The sequence below is a fragment of the Penicillium cosmopolitanum genome (assembly GCF_028827165.1).
Source record: "Penicillium cosmopolitanum strain IBT 29677 chromosome Unknown utg000012l:1.0-3308103.0:1.0-3310761.0, whole genome shotgun sequence".
NCBI lineage: Eukaryota > Fungi > Ascomycota > Eurotiomycetes > Eurotiales > Aspergillaceae > Penicillium > Penicillium cosmopolitanum.
Window position 1 is genome coordinate 696,953 of NW_026622682.1, and position 23,141 is coordinate 720,093.

General features: G+C 47.3%; 11 protein-coding genes across 11 annotated transcripts; 4 read left to right on the top strand and 7 right to left on the bottom strand.

Annotated features, from left to right (window-relative positions):
- Positions 1-163: 163 nt before the first annotated feature.
- On the bottom strand, positions 164-2,016 carry N7509_013033 (uncharacterized protein; the record flags this gene model as incomplete). Its single annotated transcript, XM_056637670.1, has 3 exons — positions 164-796; positions 1,217-1,767; positions 1,833-2,016. 3 exons carry the CDS (start codon positions 2,014-2,016, stop codon positions 164-166), a joined length of 1,368 nt encoding a protein of 455 aa, XP_056481177.1.
- Positions 2,017-2,629: 613 nt separating this feature from the next.
- Positions 2,630-3,157, top strand: N7509_013034 (uncharacterized protein; the record flags this gene model as incomplete). The annotated part of the gene is made up of 1 exon (XM_056637671.1): positions 2,630-3,157. The coding sequence occupies one exon, from the start codon at positions 2,630-2,632 to the stop codon at positions 3,155-3,157; it is 528 nt and encodes a 175-aa protein (XP_056481178.1).
- A 209-nt stretch (positions 3,158-3,366) lies between these two features.
- On the top strand, positions 3,367-4,098 carry N7509_013035 (uncharacterized protein; the record flags this gene model as incomplete). The annotated part of the gene is made up of 1 exon (XM_056637672.1): positions 3,367-4,098. The coding sequence occupies one exon, from the start codon at positions 3,367-3,369 to the stop codon at positions 4,096-4,098; it is 732 nt and encodes a 243-aa protein (XP_056481179.1).
- A 1,551-nt stretch (positions 4,099-5,649) lies between these two features.
- On the bottom strand, positions 5,650-6,790 carry N7509_013036 (SDR family oxidoreductase; the record flags this gene model as incomplete). Its single annotated transcript, XM_056637673.1, has 3 exons — positions 5,650-6,417; positions 6,485-6,722; positions 6,774-6,790. The coding sequence occupies 3 exons, from the start codon at positions 6,788-6,790 to the stop codon at positions 5,650-5,652; spliced, it is 1,023 nt and encodes a 340-aa protein (XP_056481180.1).
- A 1,117-nt stretch (positions 6,791-7,907) lies between these two features.
- Positions 7,908-8,323, bottom strand: N7509_013037 (uncharacterized protein; the record flags this gene model as incomplete). The annotated part of the gene is made up of 2 exons (XM_056637674.1): positions 7,908-8,052; positions 8,235-8,323. The coding sequence occupies 2 exons, from the start codon at positions 8,321-8,323 to the stop codon at positions 7,908-7,910; spliced, it is 234 nt and encodes a 77-aa protein (XP_056481181.1).
- A 414-nt stretch (positions 8,324-8,737) lies between these two features.
- N7509_013038 (uncharacterized protein) lies at positions 8,738-9,666 on the bottom strand (the record flags this gene model as incomplete). The annotated part of the gene is made up of 2 exons (XM_056637675.1): positions 8,738-9,278; positions 9,302-9,666. 2 exons carry the CDS (start codon positions 9,664-9,666, stop codon positions 8,738-8,740), a joined length of 906 nt encoding a protein of 301 aa, XP_056481182.1.
- Positions 9,667-10,200: 534 nt separating this feature from the next.
- Positions 10,201-10,705, bottom strand: N7509_013039 (uncharacterized protein; the record flags this gene model as incomplete). Its single annotated transcript, XM_056637676.1, has 2 exons — positions 10,201-10,373; positions 10,420-10,705. 2 exons carry the CDS (start codon positions 10,703-10,705, stop codon positions 10,201-10,203), a joined length of 459 nt encoding a protein of 152 aa, XP_056481183.1.
- Positions 10,706-11,221: 516 nt separating this feature from the next.
- Positions 11,222-11,470, bottom strand: N7509_013040 (uncharacterized protein; the record flags this gene model as incomplete). Its single annotated transcript, XM_056637677.1, has 1 exon — positions 11,222-11,470. The coding sequence occupies one exon, from the start codon at positions 11,468-11,470 to the stop codon at positions 11,222-11,224; it is 249 nt and encodes an 82-aa protein (XP_056481184.1).
- A 2,304-nt stretch (positions 11,471-13,774) lies between these two features.
- On the top strand, positions 13,775-15,511 carry N7509_013041 (polyketide synthase; the record flags this gene model as incomplete). The annotated part of the gene is made up of 1 exon (XM_056637678.1): positions 13,775-15,511. The coding sequence occupies one exon, from the start codon at positions 13,775-13,777 to the stop codon at positions 15,509-15,511; it is 1,737 nt and encodes a 578-aa protein (XP_056481185.1).
- Positions 15,512-15,919: 408 nt separating this feature from the next.
- Positions 15,920-17,134, bottom strand: N7509_013042 (lipid-binding SYLF domain-containing protein; the record flags this gene model as incomplete). The annotated part of the gene is made up of 4 exons (XM_056637679.1): positions 15,920-15,937; positions 15,994-16,794; positions 16,861-16,961; positions 17,068-17,134. The coding sequence occupies 4 exons, from the start codon at positions 17,132-17,134 to the stop codon at positions 15,920-15,922; spliced, it is 987 nt and encodes a 328-aa protein (XP_056481186.1).
- A 4,674-nt stretch (positions 17,135-21,808) lies between these two features.
- Positions 21,809-22,861, top strand: N7509_013043 (uncharacterized protein; the record flags this gene model as incomplete). Its single annotated transcript, XM_056637680.1, has 1 exon — positions 21,809-22,861. One exon carries the CDS (start codon positions 21,809-21,811, stop codon positions 22,859-22,861), a length of 1,053 nt encoding a protein of 350 aa, XP_056481187.1.
- Positions 22,862-23,141: the final 280 nt, after the last annotated feature.

The following is a 23,141-nucleotide window of genomic DNA, read 5'->3' on the forward strand; positions in this document are numbered from 1 at the left end:
TATTCTTGCGATAAAGGCATTTGGTCTCCATCCTCGTCGCTAGAACTTAGAAAATGGGGTGTTGATTGAAGCGTCCAAATTCAACCGGGGATGTTTCATAATCGTAATAGGCAGACGACAAAGGCATATACCTAGTATATCATCAGGAAGTGCAGTTACCCAATCAATGGCGGTAGTCAGGGCGCTTGATGTCGGTAGATTTCAAGTGGCAGCGTTCGGCACGGTCCAGTTGGTCAGACTCGTACAGCGAGCCTCGACTCCCCACAATATGACTGGTAGAGCTGTGGTCTTTTATCACTGGTGACAGAGTCGGGTTTTCTGCCTCTTCACTGACCATGGCCAACCAATGTTTCATACCCAACTGCTCTGAACTACCATTTGCTACTTGATCAAGAGCATTCTCCGTTAACTGATGCAGCTGGCCGTGTGTTGAATCGGCCCATTCCCCGAGATCTGACCCGGCAATGCTTCCTGAATCCGTAGTCAGGGATGACACTCCCGATGAACCCGATGTGGCGTCCGACAGGGATCCATCAACGTCAAAATACGGATGTTTTTGGAAATAGTCACCGTAGTCTTCCTCTTCCTGTTCTTCCCCCAAGCGTTCGGTCGGAGCCCACGGCAAGGACCCCAGCGAAAATGAGTGAACATGTTCAGCTGTGTGGTCGATCAGAACGTTTTGATCATCAGTCTGAAAAGCGCAGAGTGGACACGCGGTAATGTTGACAGGGACTTTACGCCGCCATGCCGAAAGTAGCATGGGTATCTGCTGTGGCCTAATCCCCTTGCTATGCTGCTGTTCCAGGTGTGCAGTGAACTCAGCCGATTCCTGAAAGGTGGCACTGATGTTCTTTTGGGAGCGCGCATGACAAAGCCACTGCTCCGTTCCCCGTGTTCTTTGTCCATGTGGCTTAACCAGGTCTCCTTCGTCATATAAAATTTATCCATCTGAAGGCAATCCTCGATAATGCACGTGTATGGTAAAATATCTGCCATCAGGTGCTTCCTGTCCAGCAAACCGAATAAATTAGGCCAACACACTAGTTTTGGGAAGGCAGACTTACTTCCACTGGCTGCTTCGCCTTAAGGAAGCAGGAAGGGACTGACAGCAACAAGGACAGGTGAAAAGCAATTGACTATCGTGGACAGCCGGAGGCTTTGGGTACGTGATTCGAGAGCTTGTTACTGACAAGACCGTCGTTGCAGCCCTAATTACCTGCAAGGATGGAAGGACAATCGGCTCTTCCACCACCGTGGCAGTTGTGGTACTTCGAGTTTGCGGGTCATTCTTCGCAACTATCTTCTGTGCCCGAGAGTATGTTCGCGTCTGGGCGACATCTGGATTTGGCTGTTGGTTTACCAACGTTGGTTCCTCACTTTGCGTGTTTTTTGGGTGTCCGGAAGGAATTCCTAATTTCTGAGCATGTTTCTGGGCATATAAGAAGCGATTACGCCGCCGTAAATTCGCGTCGATCAGCCGTAATTGTATTAGTGTCAGTCGTGCAGGGTCAAGCTGCTGTTTGTTTGAATCGGAATTCCCATGTTCGTCAGGATGCACCAGGAGAAGGAGTTCAAGGTGTTGGCGCAGTGAGCGAATCTGGGGACAGTTGGGATCAAATGAGGAGTCGGCTTTTTGCAGTCGAGATCGGGTCCCAGCTTTTCGGATCGCAACGATGAGCCTCGTAAGTTGATTCAAACTGTTTTCAACGTCTGTTTTCCTTGCTAATTCATTGTCGGACCACTCCACGGTGGTATGGGTTTCACTATCTAAGGCGCAGTGTCAGATTCCGAAGGGAACAGGGAACTCCGTGCGGAATGGGACACATTCGTACCTCGGTCTATACATTTATCTATCAGAATTTTCAGCATCAGCAATAGATTTATAATGATAATGTGCGCTTCCGGGTTGGCGCGTAGTCGATGATCCAGTGACGCTTTCCCGATCGTATAGGCGCCGGCGCCAGCTGACCAAAGATTAAAATCGGCCAACCTATTTTCAGCCCATTCCTGTTGCATTAATCGTGGGACTGTTGTGGCTGTTCTGAATGCGAATCGACATTTTGTGGCAGCTTCAAGGATTGTGGAGGGTTCTGACATGTTCCTCCTCACATATGCCGGTGTGGAGGGGCAAAGGACTTGTGACCGGAATTCGAAGTTTTTAGAAGCTCGATCATCATACCGCTCACTCCCTCATCGAGACTAATGCGCCTTCGCTTACAGGGATCTGTTTACCCCTCACTGCGAGGCTGATATTCCTCAACACGGGATCTGGCTGTCGCTTTTCAGCTTTTCTCTTCTCCAGAGGAAGCCTTTTGCTAGCGGCAGGTGAATGCAGGGGGTATTATGAGTAGCATCAAATGGCTGAGATAAACATCCTATGCCAGGATGTCTTCCCCTGGATCAGCAAGCACGCAATACGGCTCGGCCAGGAAAGGCAGGATAACCGCTTCGCTCAGCTGGGTGGGGAGCTCTTCATCTTGAGTCAACAAATCCAGTTATCAAGACGAATCGATTCAAAGTTGGTCAAGGTTGCAGAGCTAGTTAACACGTCTTGTTCTGTGAGTTATTGGTCGGTTTACGCAGTTGGCCGCGACGCGTACCCGAAACTTACCACTGAGACAAATTATAGATGCCGACAACCAAAGGCGTGAGAAATCATGGGCTATTCGATGCACTTTGGAGGATATCGGAGTGCAAGGACTCGAACACCCCTGCTGAGGAAATTCTGATTAACGAAATTCGACGCAGCCTGCCACATTTTGTCCAGGAGAACCCGGAGTATCCCTCCCTCTTACGTTTTATCGCCGACTGCCTGCACACAACCGAGCTACCGGATGGCCTTCCGATCCCTGACGAGCAAGTCCATCTGAATAACAAGGATACTCGGTATCCAGCGCAAGTGAACGATACCCTTTATACACAACTCCGAATGTACTCAACCTGCTCGTGTAGCACGCAACACCTGGAATATGCGCGGCTACGACTTGATCCTGAACATGGTATGCAAGATGATGCGGACATTCCATTTGATCTCTTGTTTTCGGCGGGTGCCGCATCGTGTCGTACAACCAACTGTCATTCACGGTGGAAGGAGGCCAAAGTATTCGTTGCTCGGTATGACGATTTGAGAACTTCTGGAAACGGCGAAGCTAGCTAACATTCTCACTTTCACGCATGCATAGACGAAATGAACTATCAAGGAACAGTCGAGTCTCGTTCGCACCCCAAAGTGCGTCCCAATCGCCCAGGACGAGGCGCAAACTGCGTTCGCCGAGTCGCGCCAGGAAGGTCGAGCTCGGAGAGTTTTGCAGGCTAATCGCTAGCGAGAAGTACCAAGCCATCCATTTCCACATTCACAATAACGAGATGAAGCTTACGGACACTACCCAAGGGGCCATCTGGCGAAACTTTCTTCCACAACCGAGTGTCCCTCTTGCAGACTGGCTGGAACAGACCCTAAATCTCTCAAATAGAGTGAAGGTGACGCTAGCATACACTATTGCGAGATCGGTGTGGCAGTACTATGACTCCTATTGGATGACAAAACCGTGGACACATGAGAATATCCAAATCATGAAGGAGACGATCAGCGATCGAAACCAGATCCGACCGCATCCTTACTTCACGACGAAACTTCACAAGTGCAAGGACCAAAAGGTAGACTACTGCTACGCGGATGATCTCTTCCATCTGTATCCAGGTATCCTTGCACTGGGGGTAGTTCTCGTTGAGATTGCAACCAAACAGCCTTTCCGACCGGGGAGACCCCATTACATCTGGGACGAAACAACGATCAATGAGTATTACGAGTGGGCATGGACCACAGCAAATTGTAGTAAACTGGGCAGCACAATCGGAGCTGCTTATGAATCAGTAGTCAATAACTGTCTCGACAGCGAACTATTCAGACACGGCTCCATTAACCCGTCGAAATCCGACAAGGATCTTCAAACAAGACAGTCTCTTCTCTACGAAAAGGTCGTGCTGCCGCTTCAGGAGCTATATCATGCATACAAAGATGACTGGGAAATCCAGGATATCTCCAGGTCGGTACTTACCCTCACTAGAAACTTCCAAGGTTGGAAACCCCTCTCATAAACCGACCCTGACTCTCCCGATACCTTTTCCAGTCTGGCCAGCTTGAGCCTAGGGTCGATATATATTGACCAAACCCAGCGAGAGGAGGCCGAGAACTTGAAAATGACAGCCACAACGCAAACCTTCCCGGATATACCAACCCTTCAATCAGATCCTCCTTCTGCAATGCCAAATCTAATAGACTACAATGTAGGTTGGATTTGCGCCATAAATACGGAATACGTCGCCGCCCAGGTATGTCTGGACGAAAGGTATAACCGGCCCGGGGATTTTCCGCCTCATACAAAAAATGACTACACTTTGGGCAGAATTGGAAAGCATAACGTCGTCATATCTGTTCTGCCAATGGGAGAGTACGGTATCTCCTCAGCAGCACGAGTAGCGGAGGAGATGACACATAGCTTCCCAAACATTCGCATTCGTCTCATGGTCGGTATCGGTGGCGGCGTGCCAAGCTCAAAAAATGATATCCGCCTCGGGGATGTGGTGGTCAGCATTCCCAGCAATGGCCAGGCAGGTGTTCTTCAGTATGACTTTGGCAAGTCGATACAAGGCCAAAGCTTCCAGACGACTGGTCGCCTCGACCAGCCACCCACTGCCTTACGCTCCGCCGTAGGTGGACTGGTAGCTCAGTATGAGAGCAAAGGCCACCAGCTTCAGAATACAGTTGAAAATGCCCTTAAGAAGACTCCAAGACTACAGAAAAGGTATGGACGCCCGGATCCAGCTAGTGATCGGTTATATCGAAGTCATATTCTCCATCCTCCAGACGGTGGGTCTTGTGCTTTGGAGTGCGGGGATGATCCATCGCGCATAGTTACGCGACGACCACGGACTAAAGCCGATGATGACCCCGCGATTCATTACGGGTTGATAGCATCGGGCAATCAACTCATGAAGGATGCCTTGATTCGAGACAAACTGGGAGTTCAAGACGATATTCTGTGCTTTGAAATGGAAGCGGCAGGGCTCATGAATAACTTTCCTTGCCTTGTGATTCGCGGCATCTGCGATTATGCTGACTCCCACAAGAACAAGACGTGGCAGGGATATGCAGCGATGGTCGCAGCAGCGTATGCCAAGGATCTTTTATATAGAATTGTCTCTCAGTAGATAGAGCACTAGGAGAAGACGAATATTTCGAGAGAAAGCCGCCCCGATCTGCGCCTCCCAAGTTTCCCGAGCGGGATTAGTACCTACCCAGGACGCAATAGATTAGACGCTCTACTTCATCTCCGGTAGGTACTAGTCAGACATTGGAAGGGAACCCATACCGACGGTAGGCACTATGGGCTTGGAAACTGTTGCGGCGCCACTGTGACTGTATTACGCCCCTTAGTCCAGGACCTGATGTATAGACACGAATATCAAGGTTTGAAGGGTTGACACCAGTGAACGTCAACCGGCAGTATGGGGTATTCGATAAGGGGAGGCTTTCTGTAGATATAACAGCCCGAGTACGATAGCTGCAGGATATGATACTACGACCAGTGATAGATAAATGCGACTTGATAAACATAAGAAAGGATATATTCCACTATAAGATGCCAATCAAGCCAAATTTTCCTTAACCTGCCCAATAAAATCAACAACCGTCACCTCAAAAGTGCGATACTTTACCCCCAACTCATCCGCCACAGTTCGCCCATCAACACCATACGGGAAACTAGGCTTCGTCCCCGAAACATAATTCTCCGTAACCACACCCTTGGCCCACTGAAACTTCGACTTAATAATATCTGCCGCATACTCATAAGAAAACGGTTCCAACGCCGCAGGCAAAAATCGCTTCCCACCCGCCTCAGGTCTCAGCAAAGCCTGAACATGCGCCTCAGCTAGATCCCGCGCATCGATCCATGCAGGGACACGTGCTCCGGGCAGAGGGTCCACTCCTGCAGCGACGGCCCAAAGACCGGCGTTGGACTCATTGAGTGATTCGATGTTGGCGACGGGGTGGACGACGGGCCCAAAGACCATTGGCGGACACAGGGTGACGAGATCGAAGGGTGGTTTCTCGGTCTTGATGAAGTCCCACGCTGCTAGTTCGGCGTATTTCTTTGAGCCCCGGTATGCCACGACGGATGTGGCAGTTGGGGCGGCGGCGGCTTCGTAGGTGAGTGGGTTCCAGTTTTGCGCAGTGTATGTGAAATCGGGACCTGGGGTGCTGTTTACGTCGACGATTGAGGCGAAGGAGGAGGTTAGGACTATGCGTTTTACGTTTGTGCCGGCCTTGGCAGAGGCCTTTAGGATCGATTTCACTCCGTTGATCGCGGGGAGGATTAGTTCTTCTTCGTTGTTTGTTGTGTTGTAAAAGAAGGGCTGGAGAAGACCTTCAGTTAGAATTCTATGGTACTATGTGGTGAGAGGTTTGCAGGAGGTAGCTCACGCTAGCGACGTGGATGACAGCATCAATTCCCTCCATCACGGAGTCGAAGACACCGATCTTGGTGAAGTCCTCCACGACGACGAAGTCAAGCTGCGAGGCGTATTGCGGGCGTGCGGCTTTCATTTGTTCGCCCTTCTTAATTGATCGGGTTGAGCCGCGGACTTTCAGGCCTTTGGCGAGGAGATTGTCGACAACATGCGCGCCAATGAAGCCGGTTGCGCCGGTCACGAGGACGTAGCTGTAGGTTTGTTAGCGCGAGTCGTGGGGAGATTGAAGGAGAGGGTCATACGATGGCTGTGCGGTCATTTTGTTTCTGTCTGAAGAGTAAGACTAAAAGTGGAAGGGGAAGATGGAGAGAGTGGGAAATCGTAGCAAGTAGTAGCAGGCAAGGATAAACCCTTAGCCTGTTCAGCCTGTTTACCCCAATTACCCCGCGTGGGATGTGTGGGGGTCTCGGCTTAACTCCGATCTTATCGCCATGCCATCAACACTACACTGAATCTTAAAAAAGAAACTCTATCCAAGGACCTGGTTAACTGGAAGCCAAGATGTGCTCAGTGTCATGATGATGAGGCAAAAGCGCTGCCAGATATGACTAGGCTTTGGCCAGCTATACGCGAGACCGCTACCCAGTACCTGTTCATCCCACCGCCGCATCCAGTCAGAGAGTAATACCGCAAGATGCCATTCGTTAAAATGCCCTTTACAAACCCCTCAGATGCGGCGAATGACGAGAGAGTCGCCAAATGGACCTTTCCGAAAGAAACTCGTGTAACCAATACCGGTCTCTATATCGGTATGAAGTCTACCACCAATGTGGATCTCTGCACCCGTCACCCCCATGACTTTATCGACAAGGGTCGAGTTCTTTCCCACCGCCGAGTCCCTTCTGGAACACTAGTTATATTGTGGGCACACGGTCTAGCTTGGCTTGCGGTAGATCGGAGAGGATATATATTGTGCGGTAAGAAGCCCGCGTCTGGGGCTGGCCGGCTGATAGACCTGGTGTCAAAGAATATCACGTTTTCTGAGAATGTCCGCTTTTTGGCCGGAATTGTCCTTGCCCCAATTGATATCTTCCTGTTGGAAGCTGGTACCTTTGAGGTGGAACTTACTGTTTATGGAAAGTAATATGACACAGTGACTCCGTACTAGTGGCCCCCCCAGTGAAGCTATTCTACTTTCACCAGTTGCGCAATCCGAACAATTCGGCGTACTGAGTATAAAATTGAATAGGATTCCAGGTACGATATCAAATACCTGGGGACAGTTGGTAGTCATCCGAATCTGGTAGCTGCGTTTTCTGCCTTCACCTATAAACTTCAGTCCAATCCACTCCGCTTCCTTTGTCCCCCTCTTCCTCTTCGCCTTTCCTCTACATTCTATCCTTATTCACTTCTTCAACCACGATTTCAAAGCCCACTCAAACAATTCCCAGCTTCCAATGGTCGGTCGCGGCGGCGCTTCCATTCTTCTGTAGCAGATGCACCATGCCTTCCAGAAGATGGCTCAGGTAAATCTGAATCTTCCTAGATGATTTTCGAGCCTCGCCGTCCCTGGGCTTCCTCCTTGTAGAAATTGAAGCATTGCTTCTTCAAGGCAATCAGTTCTTGGGTCAAGGTTTGCCGTTTTTCGACTGGCCACACCATGTCTCTCGATGGCAGAAAGATCAAGTCGGCGTGGGGAGGGCTTGTGAAATAGGCGATCAGTAAAGTGCCAATAGTGGCATTGGGAGGCCGAGACAACTTACCAGGCGTGAGGAGTGAGGGTCGAATGGTAGCTGGTGCAATTATCGATAGCAGGCGACAAGAGGAAAGCTTGGGTGAATTGGGGAGACATGAGGAATATGGAAGAAGGTAGAAGGAAGAGAAAAGAGTATCAGTAGTCACGGGGAAAGGAGTGACTGGAAGGGGAAGGGAAAGTGGCAGCTGCGTGATTGGGACGGTCGTGCCTTCCACTTTCGAACGGTAAACAATGCCAAGACTTTGTATAAAAATGTCAACAATTCAGGGGACTCGTAGGTACTGAGTACAAAACCGAGTAGGATACTGGGTAGGATATCAAGTACCACTAATATTAAGTAGTAGGATGCCATCTGGGCAAGTACCCCCAATTTAAACAGGCCTGAGCACGGCATCTATATTACTGCTTGTACCTACGGTGCTCGCCGATGTACTGAACAGAATATTCCAGTCTATTTATTTTCATTCATCCATACAATACCCTCCTGTAGCAAATCCTAACTTCATACATTTATCCGATAACAGTATCCTCCGAGACAACATCCTCATCCCCATCCCCATCGCCAATCACCAATTTATCCGAGGCAGCTGGCACCACCGGCTCGGTCTCATCCTCAGTTTCATCCATGAAACTCCAATCCCCCATCTCAGCCAGCGAAGCAAAGTCAATCAGAGTAGTCTGTCCCGTCCGCCGACAAAACAGCATATCTTCAAGAAGTCCAGGATTACCAATCTCGACATCGCACTCGTCGAGCAAACCGATAGCGTCCCGGATACGCTCAATAAGAACATTCTGCTCCTCGAAGCTCAACTCCTCAAGAATATCAGCAACCGGGTGCCCAGACCTCTTCTCCATGACAATGATGTATCCTTGCGGGAAGATACTGGAGCACATAATCTGCCCGGTGAAAAAGCAACTTGCGAAAGTATCCGGTACGGCTACTCCATTCGCTTTGCGCCGTTCGATAGTCTCATATACTTGTGATTCGATCGCGTATCTGTCTCCGTTAGCTGGGGTTTCTTTACTGAACTTCATGCCAGCAGGGTAAGCGCTGGATTGTTCGTAAGCACTCACTTCTCGAATCCTTCCGGTGCCCAACACTTGGCTATACATGCCATCCCATTGTATATGACCTCGAAGACAGCTTTGGACGTGTCATTCCTATCTCCGGAGATACCCCCCACACACTCAACGGCGACAGTAGCGATTTCGCCATCCCCGCAGATCATCGTGTTTCTTGTGACCGGGCATCTTTCTCGACCACCGTCCGCGTCAACATACACCCGCTGAGTGGCGGGTGACGCAACATCCGGTAGTGACTCCGGGTCTTCGTACTTCATTGTACTGGCTTCGTGGTGAGACAAGGAGCCGGGGTATAGAGTCCAATCTTGGTTGTTAAAATTTTGGAAGTGCAAGTCTTGGACACTGTGTCGGAGCATTTTAGTACGGTCTGAAAATTTGTATATAATCAGAGTGCTGGTGGGTGTGCAAATTTGCGGGTGGTCGTGTTTAGTTGAGGAGGAAAAAGTTCTAGCACTGAGGGAAGCATTTTTATTCACGTTTCGTGCCTTCCGACTCCTGATTCGAACTATAGAAATTTCTTGTTTTGGTTTAGTAGTGTTTACCTCCCGCGATCTATGGTCGAAGTACCTTCCTTGGAAATATTCAATACTTCGAGCCGTATTCTCTTCCTACTAGTACGACAGGAGCCGCCCACCGAAAAGCCCACCCCGTTCTAGCGCCGACGATCAATCCGGAAGGAATAGCAATGTCATAATAGAATCATCGAAAATTCATTTTGAAATCAGTTGAATAGATACAAATACTGACTATTGAGATGAAAATTGCGAGATTCCAGCTCAACAAAGAACTGCACATGTACCAACTTGAAAGGAGTTGAAGCGTTGGAGCGTTTCAGGCTATCCATGATGCAGGCTTCTTACAGTTTTCAGAATCCCGAAGTAAATCAACACTCAAGGCATCTCGGGGGTCTGCTTTGCACTCGAGATGGGAGTAACATAGTTAAGACGACGCGTAGAAAAGATCTCCACACCGATAGGGATTTCTGTGTCGTGAAGATTTCCCGACTTGATCTGGGTGACTCCCGGCATGCCCTCTGGCTGGGAGTAAAGGCTAGATCCGCAGTCTATAACTGTGAATTTGTATTCCAAGGCATGGGGTTTTGCAGAGACTTACCTCCACAGAAGAAGTGACGATGCTCTTTTCCAGATACATCTGCAAGGCGAGCCCAACTTTTGGGCGTTCCTTTGCTGATCGCAAAGTTGCTAGTTGGAACGGCGACATTGGATGAAAATGCGCTTCCACTCCACTGTTGACATCCGGTACAGTGGCAAAGCGCCGTAAGGGCAGGTTCGCCTGATGAATGTTTTTAGTTTTGCCTTCCTGTAGGTTTGGAATATGCTCACCGTTGTAGGTAAAGGCGATGCTGCCACAGGCACAGTTTCCGGATCCAGGCATTTTGGTGAATAACTTCAATAGTAGGTTCAAAGGTAGTTTCGAAGGTAGATTGCTAGTATAGTTTCGGTAATAAATTATTCTTTTGAATACCTCATCTTCATCGGGGGCTGAATGGGCATTTATATTTCGAGCAGATCGATGATTCCACATCACATATTGAAATCCCCACCGAATGATTCCAAAGATTTCTCTACGACCAGTACTACGGGATTCCATTATTGGGGTCTAGTACGCTACGCCACCCGAAGCTTTGGAATCATTAGCTGTAATTTAATCTTACGGTATGGTCGCTCAGATCCGGCGCAGATACACAGTGCCTATTGCCCTCTTTACGTTCGAGACTTTATTTCCCTCCTGGCAATGTTGAATAATCGGATTCTTCGGTTAATTTGATTGATATTCCTTACAGACTAGATCTAATTATTTCATTCAATAGCTCCTCGAAGACCTCTTCTTCCATAAGCGCACCAAACCTAACACCATCAGTAAAGCCCTCAAGCAATTTGATAATCAGACTCACCCATAACACTTAATATGCGGAATCATAGCCGATCGCAAAGCCTCCAAAGTTCCAAAGTTTATCGACGCAAGATCAAAATATTTCATTAATCGATTCCACGCTTGCACAGGCGTGATGTATCCATCCAGTCCAAGATGACCAGATAATTCGAACAGCTTATCCAATTGCTGCGCAGGGACCTCCCACGATGTTTTATCTTCGAGTTCTAGAGGGGCACCCGCTAGCAGTATTCCCTGCATGGACATTGCGTGTCCGGATGGCTCGTCTGAATCTGGAGCCCGGGTGTGAAAGAGACATGGTCGTTCCAGGCTGCGTGCGTGTAAGTTTCTGCGTCGGAAGATTATGCGGGCAGACTAACGATAGCACAAAATTTATGCCCATTTGAGTTAAATTGGGACATTTCATTGTTCCATTTTCCAGTGGGGTCGTTTTGGTTGTTTCATTGGGATCCAGGGTATGACACTCGGCATCTTGCACTTTCTGTATCGCCGAGCTGGGAATAGTGACTGAAAGACGTTGCTGATCCCCATGATCTCCAAATATAGTAACCTCCGCCAGTGGGGCACTTCTCAGCTCGAAAGTCTCCGGTAGTGTAATCGAATAACGCAAAGCGATATCCCGCAGAACCCCATTCTCAAACTCAAGCCCGTTTATCTCTTCCGCCAAAGAGGTCAAGCTATACAACCGATGCAGCTCGTCTTCAAGACTACGAAGTCGCTGATCTCTTTGTTCGCGGTGTTTCCTGTGAGTTTCGAAATTGAGCACTTCCCACGGAATCAATCTCCGCCCCTTCTTCGCTTCTATAGCTTACTTTTGCGCCCTTCGCACTTGTTCGCGGCGGCGGTCATAATCTGTTTTTGGCGGATCGATGAGATCCACATTCTTCGTCGGCTTTGCTGTACTAGGGTGCATTTGGAGAGACTGATTGAATTGTATTTTTTAGCCCTGAAGGTGTGACACTGGAAGGAGGAGGAGGAGTAGTGACAGCACACGCTGGTGGTGATAAGGATGTTACGTAACCGGTTAAATCAGGCTCGCAGGGACTCTGACCAATAGGATTGAAATTTCGACGGGAAGTGGGGGCCATGCGAGATGATTCCAAAGCACCAAACTCAAAATGATTCCACATTGCTAGAATTGCGGGTAAATTCTGCTTTCAGGAATTTCAACTAATTCATCTCTTTTTTCATTTATCATCTACTCACTGGAGTAGGTACTATTACCCCTTACCGGAATTTGCTCTGCTCAATACTTGAACATGATAAAGATGACTTCGGATTGGAAGCCGGAGCGTTGTAAACCTTGGAAGATATATAAGTAACAACGCGTATCACTAGCAGGATATAAGGACTGGCACACGCTGAATTCGGACGAGTTCACCTTCGACCAAAAAAGAGCCACAACCCACTGTTCCACACACTGGAGCCATACCGGGAATCAAGGAATTCCTATTCTGTGATATCCGTGATGCGAGAAATAACTCACTAAATGAAAGGCTCATGTTCTTGTGTATCTTTCATAGAGGTTTCCCACACACCTAGTAAACACTTTAGATGGGACGCGGACGAAGAACAAGGAAAAATACGCAACTCGATGTAGATGATAAGCGGTACCGGGGTTGACGCTATCCGACCAAGGTGATAAAAATGGATTTATTGCCCTGTTGGACGTCCAGAATGCAGTGTTCTAATGTGGTGAAGAAAAAAGAAAACATCGGTTGATGTGAATGATTTCTTGTGGATTTGAAAGTATTTGGTTTTAGGTGCACGTTTGAAACGCCATACTGTTCTTCGGAGATAGGGTAGCTGGCAATGATGCCCGACTTTTGCTTCTTTCTGATTCTATGAATTGAATTTCGCTTATTTGACGGCGTGTAGACTTTTCTATCATATGGAAAGATCAGCGTGACCACTAGGCTTCGTTGAGCAAATTTGTACCTACCAAGGATGGAATTTGCCGATCTATTCCATCCCAGCAGGCTGCTAGTCTGCAATTAGAATGCGGCCCAAAAGGTTTTGCAATAGAGGATTTCAACTTTTTTCAACACCACTACCAGATACCTCTATATACAATTACCTACCACCCCGCACTTATGGAGCTTCGTACTCGTAGATAGTTCCCAGAGTGGATGCGGGCCGTGAACCGCCAATCCCTTTAGTCTCAGCCTCGTTGTAGGACTCACAAACCAGCCCCCACATAGGGATCACTCGGGATTGTTCTGGAGTTTGAGACCAATGCACAAAGCCTGAAGGCGTGTTGCTCTAAACGTCACCATGAGCGGAATCCTTAGAAGCCTTAAGCCTCAGGCTGACGAACTCTACTTGGGAAACTTGCCTATTCAGGCGACGGGCTTTCCACGTTGAGAACTTGAATCAGATCACTATGCCGTCACTTAAAGTGGAAGTCGCTGCCGTCGATTTCTCAATGATCATTCTGTAGCCTGAAGTCAAATAATTTCAACACCCCATAGTCACCTGTTATAATCCCTGAACGAAGCCTAACTACCCTTTGGCCGATAACGAACTCTGTCATCACACAGAATAGAACTCATGGCACCTCTTTTCAGGGTTTGGGAAGTCGAATGGTCCCACCAAAAACGTTACTCAGGATGTCTCGCTTTTATCCAAGCAACAGTGGGAGAATTGGACGCCCGCGGAATCATGAGTTTGAGAAGCGGGGTTGACTGCTGGAAGACCTTGACACAGGGTCTAGTTTCTCTTTACAATGCTGGAGTTGACATCCAATGGGGTGATTATCACAAAGAGTACGAGCCTGGCCTTAGGCTGTTACAACTGCCAACCTATGCTTTCGACCTGAAGAAATACTGGTTGCCCTTCAATATGCCACAGAGGCCTGACGTGATGACCTTGGCTGGTGATTCCCACTCCGCCACATCTTTACAACAGGTCGAATCGGACATTACTGGGGAGAATGGAAGACATATAAATTTTCTCTCGGGTTCAAAAGCAAATTATCCAGCCTATGCCGTCCAAGGGCAAGGATCCTTCGATGGTGTAGCCCAATGCCCAATCTCCGTCTGGTGTGACATGGCCTTTAATGCTGCCAATCATGTCGAATTTGGGAAACATGAGAAAATGCTAGGTATTGAAATTAGCGGCATGAAAGTCACTTCTCCTTTGACAATTGGCCCTGAAAATACCGTCAACACTATCATCAGGACATCATGTCACTTCCCTGCTGGATCAGAATCGTTGTGTATCTCAATTGAATCTGAGAAAGACGGGGAGAAATCAAGACATGCAGACTGCACTGTTCAATTGAACAATATCCACAGGTGTATGAGCGAATGGGGTAGAGTCGGCTTCCTACTCAGCTCAAGAATGAAATATTTGCAGAATCCCACAAACTGCAGTACCATATGTCGTCTTCCTGGTTCAATGCTGTACAAGGGGTTTTCTCCCTTGACAAATTATGATGAGAAGTACCGAAGTATCCAGGAATTTTCCTTGGATCCGGATTCTAGTGAAGGATGTGGAACAGTCAAATTCTCGAGCGAGGCAAGAGGATCTCCGAGACAGAATCCATACTGGATCGATGTTTTCGTTCAATTCGCCAGTCTCATATTGCATTTCAACTCTTCCACACAGAACAACGACAAGGGCGTCCAGTATGATTTGGACGGGTGGGAAAGTCTGCGAACTGTGAAGGATCTTTCTGCAGAGCAATCCTACTCTATATACGGCCGCATGAAATCTTCAATTGAAAGCAACATCACAACGGGAGATATTTACCTGTTTGAAGGAGATGACATCGTCGCGTCGTGCTTTGGAATTTCATTCCTTGAGATTACTCAGACTCCCTCCGCCCTTCCAAGCACCCCAAGGAACCATGAATCGGATTATGACAATAACTCCTTTTCGGGAATACAAACTCCTGATTCAATCGAAAACTGCAATTCGCTACATGAAACTTCGTCAAGAAAAGCAGTCTCGGAGAATGGGAGCTCTTCGCACCAGCCTTTTATTGACACAAGTACGAATCTTGAAGAAAAGGCGCTCGAAATAATCTCCCAGGAGATATCAACTGACGTGACTGAACTTGAAGAGGACACGACTTTCTCTGATTTGGGTGTTGATTCTCTTCTCTCTATGTCAATTGTCGATAAGATCAGTCGCGATGCAGGTCTTCGCCTGGCAGCATCTGCGTTTGTCTCTCACCCGACGGTTCCAAGTTTCCTGGAACACTTACGAAAGGACGTTCTTCCGGGGCTAGATTGCGAAGGAAGGTCGAAGGCTGATGGAGGCTTACCGAGGAATAATGAGTGACTACCTATTGTGTTCCCAGGTCCACCAGTTAGAAATTATATCTAGGATAATAAAACAGAATTTATCTCAACTTCGATATTTATGTTGCACCGCATGGAAAATTATGAGTGGAAGCTACTGGGCTAGCTTTCTATTCGGGGAGGGCTTATAATTTCTAGCGAGGATGTGACGAGCGAGCTAATCGTAATCAGTGAAGTATCGCAGTTCCCTCGCTGGCCGATATATGAAGCGCCCATACAATCTAGATCTAGAGAGTCTAATGGGCTTATACTATTATGGACATATGCTGAGTGTCGAAGCGTGAGTTGGATAGTAGCCCTGAAGGCTAGAATTATGATGGTATTCATGTGAGAACATTGAGAGTAGCGGGAAAAGCTGTTGCGGCTGAGAAAGATTCTTCGATACATTCTAACTACTATGAATGGCCTGTAGCGCCATGTGGGGTATGGGGCATATCTGAGGGGGATAGAGGTGATACAGACGGCGGCCAGGTATCGCCAGTAGTTTGCGGAGGTAGCTGAGATAAAGAGGGAAACTGTAGACTCCAGTTCAAGGGGCCTGTCCTGCAGATTATCACCTGACAGTTCCAAAGTGTCACAGGGGGGACCAGTATCCAGCTCAGCAATTTGAGGAGCAGTTTGACCATTGAGCTCATGAGTTCTCGAAGGTGGCAAGTTCGGCGTTTGAGAAGGTAAGGCCACACTTTCCGTCTGAATATTATTCGGACGACCATCAGTAGTAGCTTCAGCCGGAGACACGGCAGCAGGCTCTGAAGAGAAACACGGTGAGTTCAGGATCCGCATGAGTGATGCAGTTTCTGGGGGCGGCGTAATGTCTCCACAGAGCAACTCCTTTGCAGTGACTTTCCGTCCATAAATCTTCTTATTTGCATCAGCCCGTTCCAGCAGTACTCCGCCTTCAAGCGATACACCCCCGTACAGTCCGCGAGTCTTGGAGTATGAGAGCATGCTTGCCACGCCTTTCCTACTGGCTGTACCAGTTGCCTCGGCAGAACGCCCCATGGGGCCGGCGGCCATTGATACATTCAATCCCAAGGTTAATGAGCCAAATGTAGCCAGCGCATTGACGGCCTCATCGCTTGTAAGAACAAAAACAAAATCTGTCAGCTCCAAGCCAACGAGGCCCCCAACCCCAGCTCCTCCGGTCATCAGAGCACATGGGGCAGACCAGCGGCCATCAGGTAGACGAGCGACGATCAAGCCAGACCCCAAGCGACCGGAGCCGAGAAAACCTACTCGTAAAGAAGTTAGAATGACGAGGCCCTATAAACATAAATAATGGAAAGTCAGCCTAGTAGCAGAATTATCGGAATATGTAAATGAGATGACCTTTGCTTCGGCAAGAATCTTGTGGGGAATTCCAACGTCAAGCTTGATATAACGAGGATTGATAAGCGAGTCAAGAATCAAGCTAGCCTTCTCGCATTCGCCTGATGAGGTCGTCAGTATTATTGGTACGCCTTGTGAGTAGCGATCAACCCTAGCCCCCGCCAGCCCTCATCCCTCTCCTTTCCCTAAAAAAAGAAAAGAACTTACTAGCCATTGAGGCCGGGAATGGGTTATGTATCGACTTCCCGCGACCGGGCCGTTTTTCCTTTGACATGATGATGACAGATGTTGAAACTGGACAGGCAGCTGCAAGTGGAAAATCTTTATTATTCGTAAGCTCAAAATTTGTGTTGTTGAGCAGGCCATAAATGGCCCCCACGGCCGGAGCAAACTATTTTTACCCCTGAGCCCTGAGTTGTACTCGTATTCGAGACTTGTTCTTTTCCTTGTTCATACTAGTAGCTTGGCACGCGCTTGGCACGCGCTAGCAAACAAACAAACAGCCATGGACAGTTGACCAGTTGGTGTTTGCATCTACATCAATCGAAGAAGCCTTTAATGCCAGCCTCACACCCCTCAATTTACCAACCAGGTGATAATGAGCGACCAAGTATGAATTTTCTAAACTTCCGTACTTTACATCGAAATTTAGTGGTACGGTAAATACCGCGTAATCATCACATTCTTGATTCAGCGCCGCTGCTGAAACAATCGCGGGATAGAAACTCAAACTTAAACAAACACGAAATGGTTTACCAGGTCAAATTTACACATGGGCAGTCGTTGAAGCAATATTCTTTGGATCTGGAGAATTCTCGAAACGCTACATGGTGCGCAAAAAGCTCACAAATAGAAATATTAAATCCGATAATAGTCGAAGCGTTTGAGCAAGTGGATCTTTGCTTTATTTGTATTAAAAGGCTAGGTAGGCATAGCGAGATTCCAAATCAAGTGTACTGCGATATGTAGCTAGTAAGAAGCAAGCTCGAGCCTAGTCATAGCAAGATTTGATGATCTTCATTGTTTGACATGGAGTTGAGCCAAGTCATCGCGAAAGCCACGGTCAAAGACAAATTGCAACGCAACCAACGATTGCAAGAATCACAATGCCAAGACCCACGATAGCTTGCATAAGAGTGCATAGCCCCATGATGATAATGGAATGGATAAGGGTAGATTGTTGGCAACTGAGTTCTTGCACTTCAAGTTCAGGTTGATTCTACAGCATCATTAGCCTCTGGTTCAAGTTGTACATTTGTACTGGGTTCATGCGGGAAATAGTACTGTAGGACACACTAGTAAAATTGAGGGTGGAATGATTTATGTTTCTCTTCAGTCTCACTTGAAAGTAAAGCGTGATCGGTAGTAGGTGTATTTGGATGATTCAAATAACTGATGGTTTGAGGGAGAGTAAAAAGTCAAAGCCCCGGCTTTATCAATATTTAAGGATGGATCTTTTAGAGAGGGACTTTCCTTATCCAGTGCCGCTACTAATATGGTTGGCGACCGGATAGCACCTGACTTCAGACATTTTACCAAAACGGAACAGTACCCTGGATGACGTTCGCAGTCATTGTAGTGGTGTTTTATGAACTAGGGATGTTTTAAAATCGAGATGCAGTGTACGTAAATGTCGCCGGAGGCCAATATAGAAAGGAATAAATCATCTAGCAGTGCTACTCGCTTGCTGCTCGCAGGACGAGGTACACCTGGGTACTATTATGCTGATGCATACCCGAATGGAGATAGAGAGATTGGAGTAAACTGTGAGGACTATCTTATGGAACGACAGTAGAAATGGAAGTTCAAGTTTCTAAAGGATTTGCGCAAGTGATTCGCTATTTTCTGCTTATAATATAGCGACGAGTAAAGAACAGGGAGGATTTAAGCTGAGAGCACCGGTATCTGTTTCTAGCGGGATACTCTCAGTCCAATATAAACTTGACTGTCCTTTGGGGTCCAATTAAATAAAGAGGCCGGCCAAGTGTGAAAGTGAGAAAGAGGCAAGCGATGACTGCTACGCAAAGAGGGAATACCAAAACCAACGGCAGGCAGAGGGTAAAATGTGCAAAAAAGAGGTCGACGAGTTGAATAGCAAGAGATTCGACTGTCCAAGAGTATGTTTTGAGGTCCATAGTGAGGCTTTAGCAGGGCGAATCCGATGGTAAATTTCCTTCTCCGTCGGCTTTGGAAGAGTCTGTGGGATATATGACTAAACAAAGATAACCAAAGGTAACGAGGGCAGCAAGAATAAATTGAATGAACATGCCAGGAACGATCGCGAGGAGGAGGAGAAAGTAGGTGAACGAGCTGAGATTCGCAATTGCTTCTTGTAAGACCATGGTGGGGTTTTAGCGTGGCAAGCCCGAGGGTGAACGTACGGTCGTAGCAAGGCCGTGTCAGTAAACAGATCGAAAATATCCGGTCGATTCAACGGGGCACACAAATTTTGTCGTAAACAGCGTAGCCACAATCACGCCCAGATTGAAGAGGATGATAGGTGGAATATTTTGGTCAGGAATGGTGCTCAATATTTGACCAATGAGACCATAAAAACTACCACCAAACCTTCGAAGGCTATAAGGATTCCTGTATCGTATATCCAAAGACCAAAGAGTATATTTGTAGGTTTCTGAAACTTTGAAGTAATGCGTGCTTTAGAGTTAGGTTTGATTGCTGGTCGAAGTCTGGTGCCAGATAAATAAATGTCCTGGGCTTACTAACTACTAATACTCAGTATGTACGGAGACATATTACGTCACATTTTATTCAGCGCCGCTGCCTGATGGGATCGGTGGGTAGATGTTAATTCCAAATCGGAAATTTTCACCAAAAAGGGATTGATTCGTACGTTTGAGTCTACAATATTGCGAGCAATAGTATCAAAATTAAGAACTTTCTAGCACCCTACGAGCGCGGGGTAGACTCCAGAGTTGGAACTGAGAATAGTTCAATCATAGAGAGCAAGACATCATGTACTTCTACTTTTCACGCGGATATTCTCCAGTTAAAAGAATATGCAAAATGGAAGAGAAGAGGGTAAAGTCGAAGGACTATGCTATGAACGAACCTGTTCAACATTTGAGTGAATTATTCAATAATTATATTTATTGTGAAGCTAGGAGCTGTGTACAGAGCAACCAGACTAACGGTGCTGCTAACTGTGTCTAATCAGGTGACCTTGATCCATTACAAGTTTCAATATCCTTCTGAATCCATTTAAAGAACCTATATGCTGACGATTTGTGGAGATACCGAGAAGGGAAACATGGAAAAATGCGGGAAGGAAAGCGGTGAACAACTTCAGCATATGGATAAAGTTGCAATATACCACATTCATTAGCCCGCGGGCCACATAATTTGTTCAGCAACATCATAGACCCCCGAAGGCCTCTGGCCCGCAGTTCTGAGATCAATGATGACACTTTAAACTGGCGATTCCGAGGGCGACCTTGATTCCTAGAGTGCTTGGTATTGAGGAAAGGTGCCAGGCCGCCAACACTCCCAAAGGGCGAAGATACCCGAAAGGGCTATTAGAATCAGGCAAAGGGCAAAGGATGCCACGACGAGTATAAGGAGGTTTGGAAAAAGTACGTTCCACAGAGAGCCGAGGAGCTGGCCCAAAGTGTTCCAGAGAAAGCCAAAGACTCGGCACAAAATGTTCCAGAGAAAACCAAAGAGTTGACAAAATTCTATAGACACTGTCGCGATAGTTTTCGAAGGCCCTCACGTCGTTTTAGTGTGGTAAGTTCGAATGCCGGAATTTCTTTCTGTTGAGGTCTCGAAGTCCGAAGGACAGTTTGCTTTGGTAGCTGTGTTTGAGGAAATACTTGCAGGAATAGTTAGTCGAAAGTAAATACAGATTTTGGTTTGGCTAATTATTCCGTATGTATTGATAGTTATTGCATCATCCTTTATTCGGCGCCGCTCCCGGATTTGATTAACGTCACAAATGGAATAGTAAGCTAGATTAGGTTGAAAGGTTTATATTTTCAAAGCTATAAATATTTTCAACATTGAGTATGAATCAACTTGAAGGAAAGAAAACGCTTCAATCGAACGGTTGAAAAGAAACAAACCCGCTAGTGACACTACTAGCTTCATGACGCGAGGGTTGTAAGACTGTAATTGGACAACTGCTGTTAATCCCGTGCAACAAGGAAAAGAAAGGATCGATCGATCTGGACTAGAAATGGCAGGGAGATTTAATTATCCAGTATAGACAAATGTCGAGTCAGTTGGATCCCCGTTCTCAAAAACCAGATCGTTGGGTTATTACTCATCCCATCCGATGCCGATGAAAGGATCCCACAACGCGGAAAGGCGTCATTATCGTCGGGTCAGGCTTCAACAACTTTGAGATTTATAAATCTCGGTATATCTGACGGCGCTTTAGAATGATATGCTATCCGACTAGGTAACTTGACGTAGAGCGGCAGATAACATAATTATCCCTTGCCTTCCTGCTTCCCACGAGCAAGATCAGCATATCACCACGCCTTTTGTAGTTCTGAGATTTTCCGAGTCCCAAAGGGTCAAATCGAGTCCCGCTGATTACAGGTCCCGCCCCCGCAATTTTGTTCTCGATTTTTTCAAAATCCGAAGAGCGTAGTTATTGCCGGGCGTATCATGGCTCCACAAAAACATGATCAGCGTCATTAATTTCCCCTTTCGCTCGGATATTTAGATACTCGGCAAGAAAGGGCGCCAGATGGATAGATCCCACTTATTCTACATCAGCCATTCGACAAATTTTCTCTGGTTCCGAAAGAAATCGAAGGTCTCACCATGCGAGAACTTTCACATTAGATTTCCCAAGTCGATGTATCTCTTACTACCAGCAAGCTAAACAGCAGCCATCTCCTTCTTGGCAGCTCAACTTCTCGCTTGCAGCCTCGCCGTCGTTCATAATTCGACCAAGTGACTCCAGAACAGGCTGCGAACGAATATGGAGAAATTCGAGATCCCACTACCCAATGGCGGTATTATCTCCGGTCGATTGAACTTCCCTACTACCCCTCGAATTCCCGCCAATTGGCCGCTTATCATATGCATCCCTGGTGGCAGTTACGATGCCGAATACTTCGATGTGGACGAAGATTACTCCATAAACAGCACATCATCATGGGCAGGAATACCCACCATCGCGTTGACGAGGCCTGGTTACGGTTCCAGCACCTCAGCGCCAATAGATGACCCCGATCAAGACACGACTTACGGCCAAGTCCAGGGCAAATACCTGAACTCTACAATTCTACCGGCTATATGGCAGGAGTTTGGCAAGCACACGGGGGCAACAGCCATAGTACTCTTGTCTCACTCAATCGGAGCGATGATCAGTACCATCGTAGCGGGGTCATATACGGGACGTGAAGGCTATCCACTGGCAGGCCTCATCACATCAGGAATAGGCACTGAACTAGCTGAGGGACCACGAGGAGTCATGCTTCACCTTCTAGAGGAGACAACAGGATCGGTCCAGTTCGAAACGACCCCAAAGGATGCTATCATGCTCCAAGTCCCGATGCAAAATCTCACCGATCAAAAATTGTGCCGCCACACCAAACGCCTCAACCACCCTGTCCCGCCGGGCGAATTGCATGACATCAATACATCGTGGTTAGGCTATTGGCACAACTACTCTCATCGTGTCGCTGTTCCAGTAATGCATGGACTTTCTGAATTTGATGGTCTTTGGAATTATTCGCCCAAGATTTTGGAAGAGTACAAGGCCTCCTTCCCAACGAGCCCGAAAGTTACGAGCGAGTTAATACCCCAGGCTCCGCATTGCATCGAGTTGAGTTTCCAGAGCAAGGCTTGGTATATGAAATGTTGCGCTTTTGCCTTGGAATCCGCTCATTGGTATGGTCTCCGACCCGGGTCTACACCGTTGTCTATTAGGCCAGGGACTGGGAAACAGGGTACAGAAGCCACTCCGGGTCATAATGGCATTACCACACTAGTTTACACTACGACACGCTATGAGGAAGGAGGATTATGATAGGAATTAAATTATTTTCTATCTCGCTTACTGGAATTGGATAGTGTTCTTGTACCCGTGCAAACTCGCGATAATCTCTATACAAAATAATCATGCACCCTCTCCGAGATCAAATATAGGAGCTGTAGTACGCACAGAAGCTCGCCTCTGATTTGTTGTTTACCTCCTTCGATCGAATATTAGAATTTTTCATTCTTTACAACCTCTTTCATTTGTGCGCTCGTTAAATCCGTATGATCATCCTTCTAATCGAAATCTTAAAGAGAATATCATGCAAAAG